Source organism: Liolophura sinensis, chromosome 8 (assembly GCF_032854445.1).
Source record: "Liolophura sinensis isolate JHLJ2023 chromosome 8, CUHK_Ljap_v2, whole genome shotgun sequence".
Lineage (NCBI taxonomy): Eukaryota > Metazoa > Mollusca > Polyplacophora > Chitonida > Chitonidae > Liolophura > Liolophura sinensis.
In genome coordinates this window covers 34,619,296-34,632,239 of record NC_088302.1, presented here as the reverse complement: position 1 = coordinate 34,632,239, position 12,944 = coordinate 34,619,296, and the positions used below count along the sequence as shown (strand labels likewise).

Sequence of the window (12,944 nt, the reverse complement as noted above, 5' to 3'; positions counted from 1 at the left end):
ACATGGCAAAGTTCATTAGTGTTCATATCTGTACCTCACACATGGTAAAGTTCATTAGTGTTCATATCTGTACCTCACACATGGTAAAGTTCATTAGTGTTCATATCTGTACATCACACATGGTAAAGTTCATTAGTTTTCATATCTGTACGTCACACATGGTAAAGTTCATTGGTGTTCATATCTGTACATCACACTGTCACATGGTAAAGTTCATTGGTGTTCATATTTGTACATCACACATGGTAAAGTTCATTGGTGTTCATATTTGTACATCACACATGGTAAAGTTCATCAGTAATTTGCCAATGGTCTGTATTTTATCAAGAGCTCTGGCTCCCTTCACTTAAAAAACTGACCCCAATCGTAAAAGTGAAAAATTTTCGTGAAGTCATTAATTTAAAATAATGTTCAGAGATCTTGTTTCGTTAGGCAGATTGAACTGTTCCGAAAATGTGACAGGGTGGTATGCCATGTTTCATGTCTCCGACAGGGCTGTACAATAAGAAAGCATAGCAAATACATTTTGTTTATGACTGATAACGGCCAGCTACTAGAAACAGTGTCATCGTAAAACTTAAAAAAAAAATGTTAAATGCCACTTAAAACCTAATCAAATATCAAAGAACTAGCATCTGCTTAAAATAACTGGTGGAAATTGCTGTCTTGTAAAAATTGTTACCTTCAGGCTTTCGTTTTTTATGTTCTCGCTACCATATCGAAAACCTTAATCGCCTCGTGATTTCACCTTGTTCTCTGCACGCTATGGTGGAAATATTGCCCATGTGGCGTTAAGTCATAATCATTCATTTATTCATTCCTGGAATGTAAGGCTTGTTACAGTGTGGCCAACATTTTCTGCTGGAAAGTCGTATTATATTTCTGACAGAAACGCATCCCACAGTGTAACAAACCGAAAGATATGACATTCTAAGGAAGGTTGCATGCATTTTTGGCCCTCATGGTAATAAAATACGTAATAAACCAAGCAACGCAGCTATTGACACCACACATATCAATGGTCCATTCTGCGTCCCTCGGTTGTTTTGACATAAACAGTTTACCCTGCCAACGAAGCTATACGCAAGATGACGTCACAATGTTGGTAACCACGCAAAACCTGGCAGCTGAACGTCAGCGCTGAATTGATGCGGGCCACGGGATCACGAAGCGATCCGTCATTTTAGCTGAAATTTGTTGTACAATAACACAGAAATTTACGTTTTTAAGCAAATGTTCGATATTGCAATATACAAAAAAAAAACAGAAGTTTTAAAGTGATTTGAAATTTTGAATTAAGTTTAATATCGCTTCATGATCTCGGAGCCAGATGTCAAAACTAAGCCGAAGTCAGACACGAAACATATTGCTGACTGTTCTCACACCACACACATTTTGTCACAGGAGTCACCCAGGTTACGAGTTAATACAACGCATACATGTACGTACATGTAACATTGAGAATTTGGAATATTAATCTTGGTCTGTACATCTTTTTTAGGCGTAAGTATAAAATATTCCTGTTGGTGCCTGCTTCATTTTCCAGGTAAACCGTGAAATAAGTAGCTTTAGATACCTCAAGTTCCGACCGTGAAGGTTACTTTCAAATAGAAGGTTCGTGCCTGCTTTCAAGTAATTAACGTATACCGCAGAATTCGACAATGGTTTAGAAGCGCATGCAAAGGCATCTCGCTGCCAGGAAGATTGATCGCCGACTATTGGATCAATTCGACAATCAGATGATACTGGAGGTTGCGGGCTTGACTCAAGGTGATGAACTAAATGGACTTCCTTCTATAGATTCATGTTAGACACCCAAAAAGTATGGCCAAGAAACAAAACTCACGATTTGGCCAAGAAACAAAACTCACGATTTCCCTTAGTGAAGTTTTCAAATGATATAGGCTAAGTGACATGCGACTACACGGAAACTGCTGTGTTGCTAAAGTGTTTGTCGTCTTCAAGCGCCTGTCCAATGTTGCCTGCGGTATCTTGCAGTTAACATGTCCACTGTAGTTTGTCAAAGAAAAACTTCGCTGGTTACTTTGAAAAGTTGAACCCCTAACACACATCCGGCTCCGTCACAGCTCTTCTTTTATGACGTAAACAATTCAGCTTGCCAACGATGCTATGTATACAGCATGACGTCACAATGCCAGTGAGTACGTGAAACCGTAAACGTCAGGGCTGAGGCGGAGGTTCGGGCCGCTCAATGCATCTTTTCGAGCTAAGGAATGATAGCCCTCTTTTGAACAGAGAGCATCGGATCATTTGGCTGGCGAAGATGCGCTCAATCCGAAGTTGACTCGTCCAATATATAGACCTGCGGAAATCTTCCAGTTTATGAGGTAATGCATCAAATGTACATGTGACATTCAGAATTTATATATAGGCCTACTTAGACCTGTACTGATGTAGACATCTATAGTCACGCATAAATGTAAAGTAATACTGTCGACATGTGTCTTATTCACAGCTTCCATAATTTCTTTCATCCGCATTATACGACACAATGGCAGAGCCTCTTTTTTTATTGGCGTATGGATAACCTATTGAGATCGGCTCTAAAGTTTGGACCCTAGATGCAAGGCACCGGGATCACAAAATGATCTTAGACTTCAGTTAAAATTTCAAATGTTAAACTTGGTATGTTCTTTTCTGCTATTTCAGCTGACAAAGCTGTTATTGTAGGCAACATTTAAGGGACATTCAATGTCGCATCACAGACTCTCCACAGATAGGCCTACTGTTTTGGCACTAATATAGGAGACAAACAACGCGAGCATCTGTCCTAATGGTATGGACCACACCAGAGACACCGTTTTTTTGTGTCAAATCATAATCGTGGCAACGAAGTCAGTGTAAAGTTGATGGAGAACTGAACTAACTCCATGCCATAGTCCATAGGCCCAGAATGTGCTATATTTATTGTGCCCACACATCGACGGTAGCCAGTAGAGCAAAAATTGTAAGATTTGTGAAAGCCATTTTGATAAATATCATCTGGCCACGCATAACCAGAAATGTGGTCAAGAAACACAATTCACGATTTACCACGGTAAATCTCTGAAATGACATAGGCTTATTTAGTTCATATAGAAACTTTCGTGTCGCTAAGTTTTTGCCATTGTCGCCTGTACTTGTTGACAGCTTAACTTATATGCTGTGTACATCGTTTTTGTCAAAATAGCTTTCAAATCGCGCAAATCTTTAAAATGTGCAACACGTATGGCACCGTTTCCACAGCCTCGGCTTTCATTCGTTAGAAGACGTACAAAATTCACCTTGCCAACGATGCTGTATACAGCATGACGTCACAATGGGAGACTCGAGGACGAGCTACGTAGACTGTCCAAATGACTGTAGAACGCTTCGTTTTCTGCTGTGACGTTGCAGTGCGTGCACCAATAACTGTGACGTAATAAAGGAAAGCACAAATGAGTTCACGGCTTTGTACTGTCTTGATACAGGTGGGAACGAGCTTTACGAGTTCCCCCATTCCCGTAACTACGCCATGCTTCAGACGTCAGCGCTTAAGCAGGTCAGCCACACCACGCCATGTTGGCTCTCCGCTTATACGATTGGTTTCCGGAACCATCCAATTTATGATGTTATACAACACAATGGCCTATATCTGGTATTCAGAATACGAAATATTCTTATCTTGTTATCTTGTCTATTATTAGACGTTAGTATAAAGTAGGCCTATAACTGTCGACGAGCCGTATACACGCGTCTTTAACGCAAGTCACGGCTTCCATACTTTCCTTCCGTCCTTGTCGCTGCGCGGCCTATCTAGCCTGCATGTCAGTAACTAGACAGTGAGCTTTTTGGACTATTAACTTTAAACAAAGTTGTAAAATTTTGCGACCATTTCGTTGTGTAAATTATTAGGAGATTATACTTTTATGTTATATAAAGGAACCAGGTCAATGCCAGCCAATGTAGCGCAGTTAACAAAGTTCATTCATGAGAAAACTGCGTGTCTTCTAGTTAAGTGATTACTGGTATTCGACTAACATCTAAATCCAATATAATCCGTTTACATAGTAAAATTTAAGATTAGGAATATAGTTACAAGAATGAGCAGTGTTACCGCGATCAAAATAATGACACTCAGACAAATTGCCGTGCATTAAGTAAAGTTGTTACAGGAACAAAATATGTTTGTACTAGTGATAAAATGCCTACATCCGTCAATCATTCTAGAGTCTCCAAACCCAAGCGTAACTTTTAAAGGTAACCTTAGGCAATGTATGTAGTGACATATGCAAGCCAGGTGAGGACGAAGCGGGGCGAGATGTCCGCTATCGTTATTACCTCATTTTCAACACAAAAATCACATGATTTTTAACGGTTTTTTAAGCACTTCTTCAGCATTTTTTTTTTTTTGCTTGTCTGGACAACAGGTGGCACTAAGGTATTCTTTCTCATGGCAAAGACAGTTAAAGCTTCCGTCCGTGTGGGAGTGTCCGGACTTCTCTACCTTTTCTTGGCTGCCATGGTGTGGTATCATCTCAGTCTGGGCGCGGTCTTGCTGGTGTGGGGTCAGTGTCTGGGCTCTCCCGTCCCCACGGACACGTGTCACAGCACCACGTCTACCCCCTACAGGTATTACTCCACCCACACTGACTATGAGGACGTCCGGAACCACGGGGCTGACTTTACTTTACCAGGTAACACGATGATTCAAATATTAGTTGTAAATTACGATACAGATTACATACAGACTAGTGCGTCGGTGAATTCAAACTTGGTGCGAAATTGTTAGTCTACATTCAATACCACATTCACCAAATGTATCTGGTGCGGACTTGTGAACATGGCATTTGAATGTTCTGTTAGAATATCGTGTATACCCAACCTCACAGGACAGCCAGTGCGGCATTATGTTGTGGCAATGAGGACAGTGTAACGTCAGGGCCTGTTCACGTAGAGTTTTCCACTATGCCTTCTTTCCATTTCTTCGTAACCGACACGTACTCAAGGACAACTAAAAGGAACAAAAGCTGTGTCCTAACTCATGTTCTAGTCACATGTAACCGCATGGAAAAGTTTCGATATATTGGACTGTATCGAATGTTCCAAACTCCAAAACATCCTGTTAGTACGAAAAGGCTATATATCATACTGTTCTTTTTCCGATATTCAAATGTTTGTATGCATAATACAGATTCTTAAAAAAAACTTCGCTGGGAAACAAGAAGAAACTTTTGCCTAGTTATTTCCTGTTATAATAATATTCCCCAGCGTATTCAATCTTCTTAATAATATAAAACCATTCCGATGTTTTATTTTCTTTATATACACACCGCCCTCATGCAATACATAATATGGCGCAATGTGACAAATGTACATAAATGCATAGCCTGTTTTAGTGACCATGTCATTTTTGAATTGTGGTAATTTCAATTCCGTCGTTTAACATGTTGTAATGAAAAACGTTAAATATTTCAGGATGTACTGCCCGTAAATTCTATATGTTTTCCCGGCACGGCATTCGGTATCCGACACGTGGGCAGTTCACGCCTCTTCAAGCCCTAAGTCCACAGATACATCAACTCGTTCGGAACAGCCTGTCAATGGTATGAAAGAGCGGTTTTATAGGACAAACATCAGTTTAGTTGCTCAATGTCTTTCCTTGTCTAGAGTTTTAGGCTTCGGGTTGTCTTGGAAAAGGGTAATGAGATTTGTAATGTCCGATGCTCTCCGGGCTTCTCATTATCTTGGGAAATTTAATGGGAAATTTCTGTTGTGTGCGGATACTCATCCGTGTTTGAGGTTGTCTTTGAAAATGGATTTGGGATTCATGTTGTTAAAGTCTTTGAATATCTTACATATGCCATTATCTGATCCTATCTCCAGTTCATTAGAAGATTTCACAGAAATTGTCAATTTTAAAAACGTTTCTCATAGACAAATATGGAGTCTTCTTACGAAATATGTGATTTGACGGTTCTTCACCTACATATAATACCAAAGGCGCTGATAGCATCAGCAGGAATACGTCACCATGCTTCAAGCCGTTACCTCTGATTTTATGAGAGAAAGTACGAAAAGGCTAGACTAAAAAAAGACTGTAGTCTGCATGATGCTAGAATGCATTTTGCTATTGCAGCAGACTACTCTGTTAATTATCACGCATATATTCTATTAATTCAACATAAATACACTACTTGACCAACAAAATATTATGTTGAATATAACAGAATACTCAGTGTGTCATAATAACAGAATACATTCCAGCATCATTCATACAAATAGAATTTCTGTTAGAATTAGCATATTTTTTTTTTTAGTCTACTGTATTTTACCTTATTGAAAACGTTTGCTATATGGTGCTACAGATATTCCCAAAATATCTATGAAAAAGGTTGTGGAGAAAGTTTGGCTTGACGCTTTTAACGATACCGACTTCACCTCATAGTTCACTCAAACAATTGATCTGTTAAATTTTAGACAGTCTTTTGCCTGAGTAATGCTAGAATGTATTCTGTTACTACATGTATAACACAATGTTGTGTCATATTCAACACAACATCCTGTTATTCTGATAGAAGGGTGATGTTGAATTAACAGAATATGCTTGTTATATTTAACAGATTAATCTGTTTAAAATCAATCAAATAGCAGCCTTTTGATTGTATTCAACAGATTATTTTTGAGTATTTATGTTCACTTAAAAATACAAAGAGAAGTTTTGGCGGCAATCTTTGTTGTAATAAACTGAACACTTGATGGATTATCAAACTTTGTCAAGGAGGATATTCCGGATCTATTCAGTGATGAGTATTCTGTAAGGTATTATCTGATTTCCATTTTCCACGGTAAATATATTTTGCCCATCATCATTTGGCTAAAGTTAAACTGTTGTAACTGATGAACTGCCGCTTTAAACCCACATGTTGTTGACTTTGTGAGCATTCACCAAGGGTTCCAAGCAGTTTTGTGACAATGTAAATCACCTTATGTTGTTTCTGGAAGCCAGTAGCAGTCATGACTACGATTTAAGCAAATGTTCCGCTGGTTACCGCTCTTAGATTCTGTGTGTTATCCTCGGTAACCCTCGATTCTATTTTAGCAAAGGTTCCACTTTTGTCTGTAAAAGCCTGATTATGTTACCGTGTCCATTTATCCCCAACAACTGCCGTCTTTATTTAAAACAAAGATTCAAGGTTTTGTGGATTTGTTGGCCTTCTTATATGGGCGTGTTGAGTTGTCCTCAGGTTCTTCTCTTCTTTAGTTTAGCAAAGTCGACACAGTATGGGAGCATTACTGCAAAAATGGCGTTAAACTATGTTTCAGTTATCATGACCTACGCCTTTGTCTCTAGATCGATATATTAACCATTAAAGCGTTTGTATGTACATTTTCTAACAGGCACACTTTGCAAGCAGGAGCAGGAGGAGATAAAGGATTGGCAATTCTCTTTTCTATCAAGCGAAGCTGAGCTCTTAGCCCCTACAGGGGTACAAGAGTCACGTGACTTGGGTAAATATTCACAAAACGCGGCTTTGGAGGTTGACATTTTTAGGATGTATACATGCTTTTAATGTGTATGTATTTACTGTGGCTACACTTATATAGTCATAAAGAACATGCTCTATACTTGATTTTTCGATTTATAAGCCGTTAAACGTAAAGTGATTTTCCTTCCTTATTTATCCCTTTTTCTGTCGGTGTCTGGACAGCAATCACAGCACAGTTCATTACAAATATAAGGTACATGCTTAGCACACTTTTTATCCAACAACTCTCTGATTCAAGGACTGTATATGTCGCTGACTATTGCCTCAAATTTCCGTTACACTTTGACTTGTTTGCATAGTATAATCAATGTGGATGGGAGTACCGTCACCATAATAAACACTGCAGTGCTACAGTATTATATAATATTTTTAACACATATGTAAAATAAATTGATATGCCACGTAAATACCAGCGTAGAAAAATTTTTGTTCTCAGGTGTGCGGTATGCGCATCGTTTTCCCAGTCTCCTCGGCTTGCCCTACACGCCGCAAAGGTACAAATTCCAACATACCTACAAACCGAGGACGTTCAATACCGCTCGTGCTATAGCCAACGGGATGTTTAACAGATCGGGTACACCTAATAAATCTGTTCTTAGTTGATTTGTTACTAAACTGTTTACATATACTCAACAAAAACATAGACCCACGAAACAACTGTATATAATAGTTTTCTCTCAGTATATAAATAAGGTGTTGACTCAGTGATTAGAGTAAGTATTCATTATCAACTGTGGCTTCAGTTTCCACTAGATTTTCACATTTTAGGGTGATAACCCAAGAACTATGGCAGCGTGAAAACAGAGTGGTCGGTAATGACAGTTTACGCTCTTCGTGATGCTGAAGGTGGACGCACTTGGCGCTGAGTGCTGGGAACTGTGTTTACCGACCACTCAGTTTTCACGCTGCCATAGCTCCTGGATTATTGTCCTAAAATGTGAAAATCTGATGAAAATTGAAGCCACAGTTTATAATGAAAACCTACCCATATTTGTAGAGTTAATACGTCATTCAATACAGGCACTGCAATAGTTAAAACTACTGTTTTAACAGTAGACACGTGGCTGCCTATTTTGGCCTAAGAAAGCCTAAGAAATTCAAACTTTTATTATTGTATAGTTTTGATCACTTACGTATACTGATGAACTAGCACCTTGGCTTGACGAGTTATTTCACAGTATCCTTCCAATTTAATTTCTTTCTTTCAAAACTGAACCACCAGTGAGTGAATTACTTCACAAAGTATTGTGCTTGGAGTACCATAATCATATGTAGTGATTTCTAAACAGCTTTTTCTGAACGTTCGTGTCTTCCCAGATTTCAACATGGCGGTTAACCCTGCATCATGTGACCCGCTTCTAAGGTTTTACGATTGTTGCGATAAATTCCAAAAGGTGAGTGTATATATATATATATATATATATATATATATATATATATATATATATATATATATATATATATATATATATATATATATATATATATATATGTGGTTTGGTTTTGTGTTTTAGAAACAGAATAAAATCTATTGCAAGTACTTTTTCCCGGATAATTGCGATTCGGGGCCCACTTTCAGAAAATGTCGTACTTCAATTCTGCGCAACTTTTGTCGTAAATCACGTGGCTTAATGACGCCCTATAAACCAAAAAACGTCGATTTTGAAAAGCTTAGGAGAAATGTAATTTATGCAGCTTTGTTAAAAGCGGCATCTGGTGAATTTGGTAGTTTGCAGAAGAAATATCATAACGACGTTAAGGAGGAATAACAGACTGTACGGTTTAGCCTGGAAAGACTTTAGGCTGGAAAGGATGTCGTTAAGCTGAATTTTGTAGTGAAAGCCGGCCACGCTGTTAAAATTATTTTCACAGCACATTATCTAACCTGTTAAGTGCGATGCTACTTTGCTGACACAGGCCTTACATTTTGGCTAATTTATCGGTCATTTTACTTTCCAGACTGTGAAACATAAAGCGCTGAAAGAGCAGGCTGCCTTCGGGAGAGGACCGGAAATGAAGGCTGTAATCAACAATGTTTCCAACAGACTTGGACTTCAAGACAGTTTATCATTAAGTATGTGTATAATATCTGTTCCACGTGTAACATCCTTACAAAATATTTTTGGGTTTTATGCAGACTATGAATTTGAAATTGATATTCGCAATGGTGCACGGTATAATGAACCCATTAGGGTCTCCACGTATAAGCCAATTGAAACATGATTTATTTATTAATATGATTTGACGCCATATTCAAGAATTTTTAGCTCGCAGTGTTATGTGTGGAGGAAACCGGAGTGCCCGGAGTAAAACCACAGACCTTCGGAAAGTTAAACTGACGAACTTATTTGGTTTACTAGACCTGATTGGCTTACATTTTATCATGTTGTTTACATGTGTGATCCACGAGCGAGCGTTGCATTGTAGGCAATCTTTGTACTGCCTCATTTGCATGTTATCACCTCGAGCGGACAGTGTAGACAAGTGGCGGATTTTTCCATAAAATTCTCTTAATTTACATTTTTCGCTGAAGATTTAGTTAGGAGTCAAATGCAACTCCGTTTTGTATTTAGCTAAACCAACTCACATATTTTTCAATTTCTTTTCCTTCGGCGGTATGTACTTTAAAGTACTGTGTCGCTGCGACTGATAGGCTCTTGGCCAATCAGATCGCTCGTTCGAATCCAGCTCTCGCAGTTTCGACTGCGGCTTTAAGTCAAGAGATTATGAGGTCCCTGATAATCTTCTTTTATCGGGGTTGGTAGTTTCCTACCAGAACTTGGTTTCCTCTGCAATTAAACCTGGCTGCCGAGCATACGTCAAAAAGTCTTGATCACAGCGATAAACACCCATCAACCTATCATTAAATTGATCTATCTATCCTGTTTCTCTCAGACGACGTCTTAGTGCTAGTTGGGCTCTGCAGTTTTGAACACAGTATCCTCAGCACCAGCCCCTGGTGCGCTGCGTTCTACGCCGAGGATATAAAGGTACTGGAGTACTATCAGGATCTTAAGTACTACTGGGGATTCGGCTATGGACACAGTATCAACTACGAACAGTCGTGTAACCTGGTCAAAGATCTCCTCGCATATTTAAAGTAAGCTCTGGGTCCGACTTTATTCATTCTGATGCTAATAGCAAATGTGTTTGTTTTGGTCACCTAATGTACTTTTTAAAGACAGTGAATATGTGTTCGGATCCTAAAGCTGAAAGTGGAGATAAGACTTTCTTAATCGAAGCTTACAAACTTGATCACGCTTGAATACTTGTACGGTCTCTAAAATTCAGTGTAGCCTAAGCACTCTCTCGTCAGCCAAATATTGATCATCGTGTATCCACTTAGTAAGAGAAAGCCATCGTTTACTTTGCCAAATGTAAAATTGCAATCGATTATTTGCCGATTGTTTGAATGCGTTAATTTATGTATTCTTTTGATTTCTAATGACGAACACATGTTCTCAATTGAAACGATTAACAAAACATTTTCCATTGTTGGTCGACATCGCCGTTAAACTTTTAACCATAAAACTTCGAAACTTTACCATCTATATCATTTTAAATAACATCGGATTTTTTATGATTCAATTTTAGAGACAATTCTTCCACGGTTACCGGTATGATCCGTGTGGGACATGATAGCTCACTTATGCCTTTCTGTGCACGTCTTGGCGTCTTTAGAGACCCCACTCCCCTTCTGGCAAACAACATGGCGGAGCAAAGCAACAGGAAATGGCGGTCGAGTATTATCGCGTCGTTTGGGGCTAACATAGCTTTTGTGGAATATCAGTGTGGATCCGAGTCTAAAGTACGGGTGTTTCACAATGAGAAGCCCCTGGCTCTACCCATGTGCCCAGCGTCTGGTTGTCCACTCTCTAACATCTTGAATTCCTATTTGGAATCATTTGCGAACTCGTGTGATTTCCAGAAAACATGCGAGTATGACCCACATCATATTTGTGACGGTCACGTGACCCACAGCGGTACATGTGTGCCCTCTATCATTGGGTGACAGAAACAGTTGTATGCATAATTAAAGGGTGTATCTGTCCAAGATATATGCGTGAAGGTTTTGTATTATTTTGGAAAGCCTTCCAAAACTTCAAAAGCAAAGTGTGGCCATTTTACCTAAACAAGTAGGTTCCGACTGTGCAGAAAATAAACAACAACAACAACAAAAAAACAACAACAAACAAACAAACACTCAAAAAAAAGGCTGCAGTGCTTGTGATCTACCTCAAATCTTTTCGACTGCAATAATGCCATGTTACAGACCGCAACAAATGAATGCACTAGACGGGCTATGCTCCTCATTTTAATCCAAGATATACAATGTTCATTACTTCAAAATATGTCTATTAAAATGCGTTTTGCTGGTGAAGCGATTTTCTGCAAATAAACATCTAATGGTGAAAGTACACTGAGACTCGCATGCGCCGGTGGGTATCCAATCTGCCATTGCCAGTGATACCATTGCTATCTATACGTACATGTAAAAGAAAGTCTTTTCGGTCCACCCCCTACTGAAATACGAGTCTTGTGACAGACACAGCATACGTGCAGAGCCCTATCTGTTTCAAGTCGGTCAGTGAGCTAAAGTCATTGAATCATACATTGCTGTTGGCCTGTGCTGAATGCCTCTCTTTCTTGAGGATGTCCCTCAAATTGTTGACGATCGATGTTTTCGAGAAAATAGGCAAAAGCATTTTTGTGGTTTCAAATTGTAACTGACAAATGTGTGCTAAGAAGACTTATTTTGCTTGGAGATTGGAAGAAGGATAAATGGTCTTTAATGAAAACAGAAAGGAAGCATGTGACCTGTTTGTCTTGCATTTAAAAAAAGTAGCGTGTCTTAACGTGTGAGAAATATGCCAAGGCTACTTCCACGAACAGGCGCAAGGTGCAGTGTTTTTGTTTACGAAGAGTAAAATATTCCGAACACTGATCAACTCTGTTCTACTGTCTACAAAATGATCGCTAACTCATCAGCATTTGTGTCTATAGGAGGGTGGTTAGGGTGCTAACGCAGCACAATGATTCAGGAGCCTCTAATGCGGTTGCGGGGACTCCGTGGCTCAGTTGATTAGCGCGCTAGCGCAGCGTAATGACCTAGGAGCCTCTCACCAATGCGGTCGCTGTTCAAGTTCAAGTTCAGCACATGCTGGCTTCCTTTCCGGCCTTACGTGAGAAGGTCTTTCAGCAACCTGCGGATGGTCATGGGTTTTTCCCGGGCTTTGTCCGGTTTCCTCCCACCATTGTTTGTTCACCAATATAATATACAAAAGATAAGTTTCATATAAACATACAGAAACATACTGGCGGGAATAAAGCTCCATGGAGCTTGCTCTATCCCATTAACTTACAATTTGTATATAATACAGGCATGTGAACTATGGTGATCATAAACATCGTGAT

At 39.2% G+C, this 12,944-nt stretch overlaps 1 protein-coding gene across 1 annotated transcript; it reads left to right on the top strand.

Annotated features, from left to right (window-relative positions):
* Positions 1-6,013: 6,013 nt before the first annotated feature.
* On the top strand, positions 6,014-11,566 carry LOC135473454 (multiple inositol polyphosphate phosphatase 1-like). The gene is made up of 7 exons (XM_064753304.1): positions 6,014-6,050; positions 7,381-7,491; positions 7,966-8,103; positions 8,847-8,923; positions 9,489-9,603; positions 10,425-10,629; positions 11,124-11,566. Exons 1-7 carry the CDS (start codon positions 6,014-6,016, stop codon positions 11,539-11,541), a joined length of 1,101 nt encoding a protein of 366 aa, XP_064609374.1. The 3' UTR covers positions 11,542-11,566.
* The last annotated feature ends 1,378 nt before the right edge of the window (positions 11,567-12,944 follow it).

Excerpts from the sequence above, each read along its gene's own strand:
- LOC135473454 (XM_064753304.1), top strand. The coding sequence starts at position 6,014 with ATGCTTCAAGCCGTTACCTCTGATTTTATGAGAGAAA. Across the intron at positions 8,104-8,846 it reads CGGGATGTTTAACAGATCGG|ATTTCAACATGGCGGTTAAC; the intron begins GTACACCTAATA and ends GTGTCTTCCCAG. Across the intron at positions 9,604-10,424 it reads TCAAGACAGTTTATCATTAA|ACGACGTCTTAGTGCTAGTT; the intron begins GTATGTGTATAA and ends TGTTTCTCTCAG.